This window comes from Patella vulgata, chromosome 4 (genome assembly GCF_932274485.2).
Source record: "Patella vulgata chromosome 4, xgPatVulg1.2, whole genome shotgun sequence".
Classification (NCBI taxonomy): Eukaryota; Metazoa; Mollusca; class Gastropoda; family Patellidae; genus Patella; species Patella vulgata.
The window spans coordinates 8,790,096-8,805,228 of NC_065882.2; the positions used below are offsets into that span (position 1 = coordinate 8,790,096).

Sequence of the window (15,133 nt, forward strand, 5' to 3'; positions counted from 1 at the left end):
TCTCTCTCTCTCTCTCTCTCTCTCTCTCACACACACACACATTAGCCTGAGCGAAGTAATGAGCAAGCGAATTATTGAAATAAAAAAAACAAATCATATGTTAGTCCCGAAATGACCTAGTTTGTGTTGGGTGGACTTTAAACCCCATTTCTCTCTCTCTCTCTCTCTCTCTCTTTAAATTTTTGGGAGGTGCAAGGGTGGTAACTCATGTGCTTTAGATCAAAAGGTCTGTCATTTAGCCAAGTGGTGTGGTTTCGATTCTCCCCTTGTACATGACAAGAAGTAGGGTCGCCTGTCGAACCTCGCAGGTTTTCTCCAAGGTTTCCGGCTCCCACTACTAGGCGCAAGCGAAGTAGTGAAATGGAATTGAAACATATGTCAGTCCCAAAATAACCTAGTTTGTGTCGAGTGGCCGTTAAATCTCATCGCTTCTCCATTTTTATACATCCACATTCATAATTTGGACGTATTGTGTAGTCGCCCCTCTCTATGTGTGTATGTATGTATGTATGTGTGTGTCTATGGGTCGTCTACAGGCCGCAATTCTCAATGCATTGTCTTGAAACGTTGCATACTTATTCCTTATACCCTAAGAATGATCCTTATTGTTTTTGGTGCATGCCCAACCCCCATTGGCTAAGCAAGCCACGCCCAATTTTTGTATTTGTTTGTCGTCTACAGGCCCCATTGCTTAAGGGATCATCTTGAAACTTCGCACACTTATTCCTTATACCATAAGGATCATCCCTATTGCCTGTGGTGCATGTCAAACCTCCAGGGACAGAGCCACGCCTATTTTCTCTTTGTGTGTCTGTTTGTCACTCACAGACCGCCATACTTAAAGGATCATCTTGAAAACTTTTCATACTTATTCCTTATACCCTAAGGATGACCTCAATTATTTTTTGTTGCACGATCGACCCCCTGGGACAGAGCCACACCCAATTTTGGTGTCTGTGTGTTGCCTACATGCCTCAATTTTGACAGATCCTTTTGAAACTTTGAATACCTATTCTCTATACCCTAAGGATGATCAATTGTTCTTGATGAATGCCCAACCCCCAGGGACAGAGCCACACCCATTTTGTCTCTGTGTGTTGCTTACGGGCAACAATTCTAACGGATCGTCTTGAAACTTAGTATATATATTCCTTATAGCCTAAGGATGGCAACTATTGATTCTGTTGCATGTCCCAATCCCCAGGGGTAGAGCCACGGCCAATTTTTGTGTTTATCGTATACAGGCCGCAATTCTGAATGGATCATCTTGGAACTTGATATATGCATTAATTATATGCATATACTTAATTCTGAATGGATTTTCTTGGAATTTCGTATACTTATTCCGTATACCCTAAAACTATTGATTTTGGTGTATGATTCATCCCACTTGGGCGGTGCCACGCCCACTTTTTGTTAATATTTTGTCTGTAAATAATCTACAGGTTGCAATTATTAACAGATTTGCATCAAATTCGGCATGATCCATCATAGATTTGTACCTATTTGTATTGTTCTATATCCAACCCATGGGGGTCAAGCCACGCCCATTTTTGTGTTAATCGTCTACAGACTGCAATTCTGAATGGATCATCTTGGTACTTTGCATATTTATACCGTAAAGACAGCAATTATTTATTTTGGTGCATCCCCCGACTCCCACGAATGTGGACGTATATTGCAGCAGCGGTACCGATGCTCTTGTTAAATTAAATAATTAAATATCCGAAACGTTCCACTTAAAATCGGAGTCATACGTTGGTCTAGAAAGTTGTTTATGGTCGTATCATGTTAAAGATACATTATGGGAGATTCGATAACGAGTTGGCAGTTCTCACTATAATAGTTAAAAACTAGATAAATTAAAGGAAATTTGCTGAAAATTTCATTCAAATTGATCCACTATGAAACGAGAACTAAGCGATTGAAATTTCCGCCTAGCCTCGATCATCTATTATCCATTTAATCGTTAAATCGTGAAGTAAATTTATGCAGTAAATCGGCTCATAATCCACTAAAGATTGCAGGCTAGCGATGACATTTAGAGTTGATTATGGTCTGGATAGGTTAATTAATGTCTAATTAATAATTTAGATAACATTTTAGGCCTAAAGAAAGACCTGCAATAGACAGATTTAGCTCTTGCATAATGAATGTTTAATAAAAATGTCTAATTAATAGTTGATATAACATTTGAAGCCAAAATAAAGACACTCAATTGGTAGATTTACCTATTAAATTGCAATCATGAAAGAAATTCTTAAATTATTCCCATTTCCATCAATTTTTATTCTGTCAGATTTAAAAATATAAGGTCATATACAAAAAACCCAAAAACGTTCTGGTTCTTCGATAATCCTACGTCACTTAAATAGGGCTGCATGACCCGTTTTTATTTTTAAAACAAGTCTCATTAATTACCGCACTTAAATGTTTTTTTTACTGGAAATAACTCTATATAAAAAAAGTCTCATTAATAATGTAAATGTTTTTACCCCCGGTTACAGGAAGTAACTCTGTAAATAAAATTTGAATGAATCCGGAATTGCACTGTAGACTCAATGAAATATGCAGCCCTGATAAATGTTATTGATAATAAAAATGATACTGGATAATCATACATTGGTATAAACAACATGAGATAAATGATACTGGATAATTGTACATTGGTATAGGCAACATGAGATAAATGATACTGGATAATCATTCATTGGTATAGGCAACATGAGATAAATGATACTGGATAATCATTCATTGCTATAAACAACATGAGATAAATGATACTGGATAATCATACATTGCTATAAACAACATGAGATAAATGATACTGGATAATCATACATTGCTATAAACAACATGAGATAAATGATACTGGATAATCGTACATTGGTATAAACAACATGAGTTTAATGATACTGGATAATCATACATTGATATAATCAACATGAGATAAATGATACTGGATAATCATAACATTGGTATAATCAACATGAGACAAATGATACCTGATAATCATACATTGCTATAAACGAGGTATTGAAATTGTGATGTTTAGGAGAAGTCATTTAGTCCAGTATTGATCTTTTGATAAAATAAACACAAAATAAAAACCGAATCAGATTTTTAGAAAACATTTTCTGAGAACCAAATTATTTTTATACACTTTCATTTTGATGAGGACGTATATATATATCACCGTTACTTCCTGATGACGATTGGGTTCGAATTTCGTGAAAATCGGACCGAAACTGCCCGACAACATGATCGCTCCTCGTCCGCACATAGTGTAAAAGTATGTAATACCAAGGTTGTGGACCTCGTGGAGATCTCTTTTGTTATCCGATTTTTATGAAATTTTAAATATATCTCAAAGATCTCACTTCTTTTTACCTCGTGGATTATGGCTCCTGATTGTACAAAAAAAATCGCTTATTTAACTTGATGAAACCTAAAGCATATGTTTGTATCCCAAAGATCTCGGTTCCTTTTGATATTGTCCCATGCTGGATCGTAACCTCCTCGATTATGGCTCCTGATTGTACGAAAAATCGCTTTTTAGCTTGTTCTCAGTCCATCTCTTGCAATATGTGGGCGTATCTTGCATGACAACCGCTTTTTTTCCACGGCTTAAAATATGAAATCATTTTAAGGGTTTGATGTTGAATTTCAAAAGTTTTATTTTTATTAATTTTGAATAATAAATTCTTCTTTTAATAAAAACCTTCAAAAGTTATTAGTTTTAAATTTCTGAATTCGATATAAGAGTAGACCGTAGTGCTGCTGTCCGATCAAAATTTCCCTTATAGCTCACCGTATGGCCGAGTGGTCTAACGCATGCGTGTTTGACTACAACGTCTGTCATTGAGTCAAATGGCGTGGTTTAGATCCCAAGTTTGTACGCGACAAGGAGCAGGATCGACTGCCCAACCTCGTGGGTTTTGTCCGGGTACTAATAATATCCGAGATCGCGTCAATAAGCAGACGTGATCTCGGATATTAGTACCATACGAACGACTATACATTGTCTCTTGCCAGGCCGCCTGTCCTGCACCGCTGACAGGTTACAAGGAGAGGGGGGGGGGGGGCACAGCAGAAAATTACATGATGAAAATGACGTCTATCAGAATAGTTCCTTTCTTGGCGTTATAAACACTCAGTCAGTTTTAGGAGAAAATGTCATCAATTTGCACGTTTCGTGTGTAAATGTATTAGGCCTTATAAAAGTAAATAGATCCACGTGTATATTCTAAATTTCGCACGATGACATGCGCGATTCGTATTTACGACCCTTTAACCCCATATGTTTGGGGAAGAATTCCCTGTATATTTGTAAATACTTTATTATTCTACGATAAATATGACCCCATTTCTATTTTATTATAGTAATAGAAGAAAATATTATCATTTATTTGGAGAGAGAGAGAAATGGGGTTTAACGTCCACTCGACACAAACTAGGTCATTTCTGGACTAACATATGGTTTAATGCTATTTCAATAATTCGCTTGCGCGTAGGAGTCTTTAGCAGTGGGAGGAAACCGGAGGACCCGGAGAAAACCCACGAGGTTGGACAGGCGACCCTACTCCTTGTCACGTACAACAGGGGATTCGAAACCACACCAGTCGACTCAATGACAGTCTTTATGATACAGCGCGCGCACGCTAACCATTCAGCCATCCAACCCCCCCATCATTTATTTGGTTTCTATCGTATTGTTTATCATTGTCTATAGAAAAAAAGAATTTTGGTGGCATAGTCAAATGAGCCGTTAGCAGAGGTTAGTGCGAACTGCAAGGGAAGACAACTCTGTTTGGGAGATGAGGTGTGCTGGTGTAGTTGATTCAATTGAATGTTGTATTCGGTTCCAGATGTGTCACAAATCACCATTGGCAGCCCTACTCTTTCATATTTTATCTTAGAGCATAACCCCCTCCGCCCGCCCCCAATCCCTAACAAAGCGTCTCCGCCACTGAGAGTTGACGTCCATTTGCTAAAGGGGAACAACCCTTGAGTGTAAGTCATTATTATGGCCTGTAAGTAGTATATAGCAACCACTATTAAGGTTTTTATTCGATATAAAAGAAAATTATTTCCAGGTTTCATTTCAAATAAAAACCGTGGAAATAAATCTGGCTTACTCATCGATAATGATTATCGCCAATTATCAACCTCAATATTAACCACTAATGACTATACGCTGTATCATAAGGCATGTCATTGAGTCAACTGGCGTGGTTTCGAATCCCCGGTTGTACGTGACAAGAAGTAGGGTTGCCTGTCCAACCACGTGGGTTTTCTCCAGGTCCTCCGGTTTCCTCCAACAAATTATTGAAATAAAATTAATCCGTATGTTAGTCCCGAAATGACCTAGTCTGTGTCGCGTGGACGTTAAACTCCATTTCTCTCTCTCTCTCCTCATGACTATAGAGACGGTTGTTATGTGGAATAATCACCCTAAAATATCAAACGTTGCCGTGAGAAAAAGTCTGGATGTTTGTAACATATGATAATCACTGTCACTGGTCTCAGAAATGTGATCAATATTTTCAACAGCAGAATTTGATTCAAACCTCTCTAAAAACATTAAATAACTGTCAATATTTTCAATTTATTTTCATGATCTATTTTATTAGTGAACAATGAACATATACAATACATGTACATTCTAACGACTATGTATGACGACCGATATTGTATGGATAACCCGACTAATTATGTTATCCTGTAACTGTACATCGAAACGGAAGACAATTAGGGTCAGTCAAACAAACTCGTAATTTCAGGGTCACCATATACCGTTTTTAGTAATCAAATTTTTTTTTCAATTTATTGACCCCAACTGTCTTCCTTATCCAGACCGACAAAATGAACAAAAACAAAGTCACAACATTTTGATACATTTTAAACGAAGATATGTGCATCCAGGTCGACAAAATTGACAAAACCAAAGTCACGACATTTATAAATTCCTTATCAAATGAAGCCATTTACACGTTTCACATTCAAATTAACACCCTATATATGGCTTATTCATCTACTTATTTTCATCTATAAGCTGTTTCAGTTTCTCTTTATTGGCACCGGGCATCACACTGATCTGAAAATATAACCAAATAGCTGAATCTATTATCTGGCCGCCACGAGAGGTAGGGGAAGGGGTAGATAACTCTGGTCGATAATTCCCGACCCCACCCCAAGTGCCCTGATATAGCCACAGATTTCCAATTCTTTCCCCATTGACTTTAATGTTAATTCTCGTCTCTTACATCGGCTCTTACCTTTTCCGAAATTGTCGTGGAGTTGAACGCTTTCTACCACAGATGGAGCAACATGTGCCAACCGCCCTACATTTCAACCTAACCAACCTCTTTCAAACTCTCGTATTCACCGGAACCTGTCTGAAAACCCTTTACTTCGATTCAACACTAAAAAGCCAACAAAGATCGACACGCAAAAGAGAGAAAGGGGAAAAGGGAGGGAAAGACTAAAATAACTTTGGCCCTTACTTCGTGGATGACGAAGTAGAAATAATTGGTGAGCTGTGTCCTATATCTCCAACCAATCAGGTTTGTATATAATTCTTGTGAATATTCCACAGCAGTAGGTCTGTATGATGTAACGTTATTACAGTAGGTCAATATGTTGTAAGGTTATTACAGTAGGACGGTATGATGTAAGGTTATTACAGTAGGTCGGTATGATGTAACATTTTTACAGTAGGTCAGTACGGTACATGAACGTTATTGCAGTAGGTTTGTATGATGTAACATTACAGTAGGTCAGTATGATGTAACGTTATTACAGTAGGTCGGTATGATGTAACGTTATTACAGTAGGTCAGTACAGTACATGAACGTAATTACAGTAGGTTTGTATGATACATCGGATCTCTGATTTTGAGATGTGAACCATATATTTGCAATAAAATGGTGTTGCTGATGATAACGTGATTGATAAATACGTCAATAATGATTCTGACAATCATTAGGGTGACAAAATTGATCATGGTGATAATGAAAATGAAAAAAAGCGTAAATTACTGCAAAACTTGTTTTGACTGCAAAAATGGTTCACCCGACGTTCCACTTATGCTATATCAGCCATGTTTGCATTTCGCAGTCATCTAATTCTATTTGCAAAGATAGTTGCCACACACCATGCCTGTCTGAGACCAGTAACGTAATATTACTGACCTTGCTATTGTCTTTATACAGTATAAAGGTCGGCATACACTCAATACCCTCTTCTTCGGCTAGATCCTGTAGCGATAAATCAATAACTAATATTAGTTCTGGAGAGAGAGAGAGAGGGAGCGAGAGAGAGAGAGAGAGAGAGGTGGGTTTTAACGGCCACTCGACACAAACAAGGTTATTTTCGGACTGGTTAACTTTTAGACCTCATTGTGTATCAGAACTACAAGAGAGAGCTTGTCACAAACTAGTTCATTTCGAGACTAACATACGATTTAATTTATGTTATTGATTAATATTGACTAGAGACACCTAGTGTAGTAATGTCGGACTTCCTTGTTGTGTGGTTCCTTTGTGATCGTAAATAAAACTACAGGTTAGTTCGATCGTTTCTACAACTTTATTGTTAAACTGTTTGGCTTCGGAGTTCCTCGTTCTCAATAAAGAATAGATAATAGCTGCTCGGAATATCTGGGTGAGCTCTGATGAATTTCGCTCAACGCCCTCTTTTATAACCCCCTAATTTCCCTACGTCATAGACTGACCTTGACGTTAATTTCCTTCCCAAATATGGAATCAACATCCCCATTCTCCAGAGACCGAGAGGGTGGCGGTTGACCATTACCTTATTTGGTCTACCAAACACATGTCATAAACAAGGTAAAATTTGATGGATATCACTGTTTTTTTTATATACATGTATATATATATATATATATATATAAATACATCATTCACTTCATTAAGTACGTGTGAACCATATAATTAGTTAAAGATACGATATGGTCGCAATGACCATAGTATTACACTAGTCGAAAAGTTGTTCAGTAAGAATTCCCCTTGTCAGTGGTGCAGAACGGTGGGCCTGACAAGGACAGCTGTCTATTCCTTCGGATGAGACCAAAATCGAGGTCCCGTGTATACATTGGAATGCACGTAAAAGGTCCCTTGGCTGTTGAAATTTGATATAAGAGTAGGCGATAGTGCCCCTGTCCGGGTAAAATTTCACGCATAGCACACTGTATGGTGTATGCCCGTCTTCATTAGCCCAGTATAGAAGCAGAACAGTAGGACGTTAAACCCCATTTAATTTCATTTCATTTTGTTCAGTAAGAAACAATAAGTGAATTCCATAGAATTGTGACGCTTTGATTGTTCCGAACCGGAACGATGACGTATCATACTGATAATTGACACCAATCCGAAGCTGAACCAAGCCCCCAGAGTATTATGGAACTTACCGACAGCTCATCAACATCAACCTTGGCGAAAACAACTGTACCTTCATATTCTGCTTCTAGTTTCTTATAAAAAAATCAAAATAAAATATGAAACATACATTATGCAAGAGCTAAATCTGCCTATTGCAGGTCTTTCTTTAGGTCTTTAATGTTATATAAACTATTATTTAGACATTTATTAACATGAAAAGACCATAATCAATGATCGATGCCATTTTATTTGAATCCGATGTGATGTTCAACGTCCGTTGCTAATTAAAAAAGTCTCGAAAGCAGTAACGATGACAATCGAGGCTACGGTGATTATAAAATAAGGTTTACTCGGTATAAAGTGAAGCAATTTGACTAAAATTTTCAGCATTCCCCCTTTACATCGTCTATTATAGTGAGAACTGCCAGCTCTTTATCTAATCTTCAATTATAATGTATGTTTAATTAGATTGAAAGGAGATGGAAGACCTCTTATGTTAATGGTGTTCTAATTCAACTGAATTCATGAATCCTGAATGGTCTGGATGTATTTTCAGATTTCCAGGGAATCAGTAAGGCGCTGGCTGACCAACCAAAAGATCCCGGTGTTCACTGATAAAATTGTTCGGGATTTATCTGTGTGGTCGAGTCGGTCGGTTGAGACAAAAACTCGAGGGTCCGTGTACAAGTGGGTGCGCACGTAAGAGAACCCTTGGCAGTTGGAATTCGATGAAGAGTTATGCAATTTTCAGTTCATGATAGCTTTGTATATACCGAAAATAATTTAATTATAGTATATCTTTAAAAAACAAAACCAACCCAAAACAACAGAATTCTTACATTTAAGTAGGGTGCCATCATTCGACAAGGACCGCACCAACTAGCTCCAAATTGTAGAACCAATAAGCGATTACCTGCAGATTTACAGATATCTTTATAGTCGCTCTGTAAATAGATTACAATACCATATATTTGTATACAATTCACAACATACTATACATTATGCAATATACAATACAATACAATATGCAAGATACAATACAATATACACTGTACAATATACAGTACACAATACACAATATACAATACAATATACAATACAATATGCATTACAATACATGTATATAACTGGTTCTCTTTTATTTTATTTATTCAGGTGTAGTCTTGCTTAGTCGAAATCGCCGACCATAATCTTTTTAGTTATTTCTCAGGCCCCATATAACTTGTTTATTTCGTGTTTATTTGTGGACAAATTACAACGCTGGAATTCCGATATTATCTTCCAGAACATTTCTTAGCGATTAAGCTAGAAATGCTAGAAATGGATAGAACAAATCTCACGAGAAACAAAAATAATAAAATACCCCCCCCCCCCCGATTTTTAAGGGTCAAGTAACCGTAAACGCAAATATTTTTTCAGACCCTAAAGGACAACCCAATATTTGACAGATCTCTGTAACAAACTTGATTTCAAGGATTTAAACGCATGCGTGGGGAGCGGGAAAGGTGAATCGAGATAGTTTCGTATTCGTCACCGCGATGGTGCCCCAAGGAAAACAGTTGGCGCACTGGCGCAGAGTTACCCAGTCCGTGCCTGGACGGGTATAAAGTTATTTCAAATCTGATATTTGCCAATATTATTGACGTTTATGTTCTTGGTGAACCCGACTGTGTGTTTTCAACAGTTAACGAATTGTTTCCTGTTCATACACGTGACTACTCCTATTCAAATAGTTAAAAATTGTTACTTACAGGATACGGATGTCGTAAAGATGAATAGTGTAAGATTTAGATAAAGGGCTGCTATTTCTTATTACCATAGTTCAAATATATATAGTGAAATTACTTTAGTCTGAGCGAAGTTAAAGTAGCTAGGTCTTTAACTCAATGTCACCCACAGTCTTCGATATTGAGGGAGGGGTGGGCGAATGGTTAGCACGTGCACGCTGTATCATAAGGTCTGTCATTGAGTCAGCTGGCGTGGTTTCGATTCCCCGGTGGTACGTAACAAGGAGTGGGGTCGCCTGTCCAACCTCATGGGTTTTCTCCGGGTCCCCCCGGTTTCCCCCCACTGCTAATGACCCATACGCGCAAGCGAATTATTGAAATAAAATTGAACCATGTGTTAGTCCCGAAATGACCTAGTTTGTGTCGAGTAGATGTTAAGCCCCATTTCTCTCTCTCTCTCTCTCTCTCTCTCTCTCTCTCTCTCTCACTTTGGTCTGAGCGAAGTTATGAGTTTATAAAGTATCGATAAGATAGCCTCGATGGTCAAGTAACATTGCTACGATGATAACCAAAGCCCCGATTATCCATTTCAACGTTAAATTATTAAATGATGCGTATGTTCTAATCCAGAGAGATGATTATGGGCTTGTCATGTGAATAAATGTCTGTTTAATAATTTATTTAAAATATAAAGTTGGATAAAAGATCAGCAACGGGCAGGTTGAGAGAGAGAGAGAGAGAGAGAGAGAGAGAGAGGGGGAGTAACCTCCACTCAATGGTAAATCTTTCCTTGTGTGTTATGATGGAGAAAAGAAGTTCTACTAGAGAGAGAGTTTAACGCCTTAACATTCACTCGTCGACTCAAATTAGGTCATTTCGAGGCTAACATATCGTTCAATTTTATTTCAATAATTCGCTATACGTAATGGTCTTTAGCCGTGCGAGAAAACTGGAGAACCAGGAGAAAACCCACGAGGTTGGACAGGCGATCAGACTCCTTGTCACGCACAAGCGGGGAATCGAAACCACGCCACTCAATGAGAGATTGTCTGATCCATTCGGCCTCGCATCCCCCTTTAATTAAAGCGCATGTTTGTTTATTAGTCACTCAAGAAAATAACAAACCCCCGTGTCAATATTTAAACCACGATTTCTTAAGATGAAAATCTCACAGAACATATTCAAAAATACTTGAATGTAAAATTTAAAAAAAAAACAGTTGCCAAACCGGATAATCGGGATGTAAAGTTGTTATTCAGCCGCTGACAACCAGGATGCAATAGTTTGTTTTTCTTCAGTCATTTAAATTCCACGTGCCTTCTATTTACATTGTATAATTCTCACCTGTATCAAATGATTTTGCTAGGGGGATACTCGATTATTGTTCCGGAATTGAATTCTTTCAATCCCAAAAATAGTGACAATCGGGCCACTGAATAAGAAAAATCCCGCATAACCATGACAGATAAAACATATTAATAAACTAAAACACGTAATGGAAGAACAATTACTGATTTATTTAGGCGACCTTTCGAAGAGTATTGAAAACGTTGAGAGAATACTCTTCGAAACGTCGCCTAAATAAATCAGTAATTGTTCTTCCATAAGTATGTGTTATAGTTTATTGCTCTATCCAGTTACTAAATGCCTCTAAAGGATCACTAAAACATATTCGTTGTGTTTAATTACGTCACGATTTTACTGAATTCCGCGTCACTCGATTGCAATTCTATCAATTCGGAACGTCCCGGACTCTCAATCGAGCATCCCCATTTATGTAAACCAGGATATCAGTAAGTTCACCGTGTCTGAGTTATGACAATGACGGCGAATACAAGCGTTGGTTTAACGTCCACTTGACACAAACTTGGCCATTTCGGGACTAACATATGAATCGATTTTAAGTTCAATAATTCACATGTGTGTAGGGGTCTTTAGCAGTGTCGTGGGTTCTAAACCATGCCTCTTGAGTCAGTGAGAGACCTTATGACCTAAAGCGAACGAGGGCAATATTCAACAGTGGAAAAAACCCTCGAGGTTAGACTGACTGGCGACCTTACTACTTTCTAAGTACAAGATCTAAAGCACACGAGATATTTAGCAGAGAGAGAGAGAGAGAGAGATCGAGAGAGAGAGAGAGAGAGAGAGAGAGAGATAGTTAACTACAATATAACGTCAAATAAATATGGCGAGAGAGAGAAATGGGGTTTAACGTCCACTCGACAAAAACTAGGTCATTTCGGGACTAACATATGGTTTAATTTTATTTACATAATTCGCTTGCGCGTATTGGTGTTTAGCAGTGGTAGGAAACCGGAGGCCCCGGAGAAAACCCACGAGGTTGGACAGGCGACCCTACTCCTTGTCACGTACAACCGGGGATTCGAAACCACGCCAGTCGACTCAATGACAGACTTTATGATACAGCGCGCGCACGCTAACCATTCAGCCATCCACCCACCTCCCCAATATGGCGAAAGAGAGAGAGAGAGAAAGAGAGAGAGAGAGAGTTAACTTTTAGACCTCACTGTGTATAAGAACTACAATACGATGTTAAATAAATAGGAATAGTCTATACATGATGTTGGTTTTATTAAACGATCAATTGCATACAGGAATAGATGTCACGTCTATTAATTACATCCTATTGTCGTTACAATCTATATTCTATTATTTCTATCATCTAAAATAACTAAATTAACACACCTTAACAGATTAACAGACACCACTAATATATCGTCATAGAAACCGTCGTTTGTTTACACTCGTTTCCATAGTGATACCTGATTTTTTATTTTTTATTTTACGTTAATAGCTAACCGATAATGAAGCGCGAATCGAATAAAAGTCCACAGTCGTTAATACAATTTATATTGAACATTTTTGCATTAATGCATGTTGTTAGTGTATTGTTAAAAATATCGATATCTACTCTACAAAGTAAATACTATAGGGGTCTAGTTTCTGTCGTTAAATATATCATAACACGTGGATATCCATTCTACACACAGATAACTATCTACGTTGAGTATAGATCTCTGTTCTGATTGACCGCCATGTTGAAAATATAGTGCACGCAACTGATATTTTATGCGCTTCTTACCCGTTTTATATACACGAAACTCAAAAGGGGGAATCACGTGGCTAAGTGGGTAAGACGCTGGCTCGCTAGCCTGGAGGTCGGGTGTTCGATCCTTGCATTGGCCGAGAAAGTTCATCCCGAGGTCCCGTGTGCACATTGGCGTGCACGTAAAAGATCTCTTGGCAGTTGGAATTCGATATAAGAGTAGGCCGTAGCGCCGCTGCCCAGGCAAAATTTCCCTCATAGCACACTGTATGGCGTATGCCCGTCTTCATTAGCCCAGGTTAGGAGCAGAACAGTAGGACGTTAAACCCCATTTCATTTCATTTCATATACAGACAGACTAAGTAAAGATTACAAATTTCATGAAAATCGAAGCTGAATTAATACTTTTGAAACGTCTTAGTGTTCTCGACTAAAATCATCAAAATGAGAGAGAGAGAGAGAGAGAGAGAGAGAGAGAGAGAGAGAGAGAGAGAGAGGGGGGGTTTAACGTCCACTCGACACAAACTAGGTCATTTCTGGACTAACACATGATTAAATTTTATTTCGATAATTCCCTTGCGCGTAGGGGTCTTTAGCAGTGAGGGGGGGGAACCGGAGAACCCGGAGAAACCCCACGGACAGGCGACCCTACTCCTTGTCACGTATCAAAATGGGAATTAAAATGAAGTCCAACCAGCTTCGTGTCTGTTCACAAGCCGATTTAATTATAGACCGACAGCGTAAGTTTCGTATGACTTGATATCTAAACGATATCAACGATATCTATATGTAAACATGTGTTATAAAAAATGACACAACACCAATTTGGTTGTCAATTTGTTTATCACAGACTAATTCGACCAGAATTGTTCCTACATCACGGCGTTATTCTGACTTTAATAAACGCCAGTACCGAATAATAACAAATGGTACTGAATGTTTGTATTATAGACTCGCGTAATCTTCATTCACGGGGCTTTTCTGACTTCAGCACAGGTCAGAATAGAGTGACGTAGGAAGGACTGGCAAGGAACAGCGTCGTGTACACGTTAGCGTAAACGCAAAATAACCCTTTACAAAATTTCCCTGTTGGTGCAGAAAAAAGGACGTTAAACCCCATTTCATTTCAGTTATCAGTTACAAGGGTTCAATGTGGATACTGATTTGAAAACTGAAAATAACGAATGATTTTCATTTTGATTTGAGTATATAACTTTATCTTATACACGTACGTGTTTGTGGATGCCAATACCGATTAAGATGTTAATCCTATAAACAATAGATTCAATAGGATTAACTATCAAGAAGCAGCGGATTAATTCTTGAATCTGATTAAATTAAGCACGATACAAAACAACTGAGTTTTAATTCTTACCTCCAATGTTAATTCCTTCATTCTTATCTAGTAATAATCTGCTGTAAAGTTTCTTTATGTGTGGATGTTTCAAATACAATGGCGGACGTCTTGACAGCTCTTTTTAAACTCAGCTTAATGCGGGAGACGATAGAGCTCCACCCAAACATCAATATGTGTAGTTATGATTATCATATTAATTATTGATCACTTTGTTACAGTAAACAGAGAGAGAGAGAGAGAGAGAGAGAGAGAGGGGGAGAGGGATAGTTTAACGTCCACTCGACACAAACTAGGTCATTTCGAGACTAACATATCGTTCAATTTTATTGAAACAGTTCGGTTATGCGTAGGGGTCTTTAGCAGTTGGAGGTAACTGGGGGACCCGGAGAAAACCGTAGAAGCTAGGAATGGAAACCACGCCACTTAACTCAATGACAGACCTTACAACGTTATGACGATTCGATCCATGTAACAAGACGGTCGCCATCTTCATTCGCCGTGAACCAAATTGATGGACCTGTTTTAAATCCGATTGAACCCAGAGCGTTGATATTTTGATTTTGTTTACTAAATGTTAAAC

The 15,133-nt window shown here is 38.1% G+C and overlaps 1 protein-coding gene across 1 annotated transcript; it reads right to left on the reverse strand.

Moving 5' to 3' along the window:
- Nucleotides 1–5,606: 5,606 nt before the first annotated feature.
- LOC126819134 (thioredoxin) lies at nt 5,607–14,717 on the reverse strand. Its single transcript, XM_050547019.2, has 5 exons — nt 14,572–14,717; nt 9,242–9,346; nt 8,432–8,494; nt 7,194–7,259; nt 5,607–6,097 (listed from the first exon to the last, which is right to left on the reverse strand). Exons 1-5 carry the CDS (start codon nt 14,590–14,592, stop codon nt 6,035–6,037), a joined length of 318 nt encoding a protein of 105 aa, XP_050402976.1. The 5' UTR covers nt 14,593–14,717; the 3' UTR covers nt 5,607–6,034.
- Nucleotides 14,718–15,133: the final 416 nt, after the last annotated feature.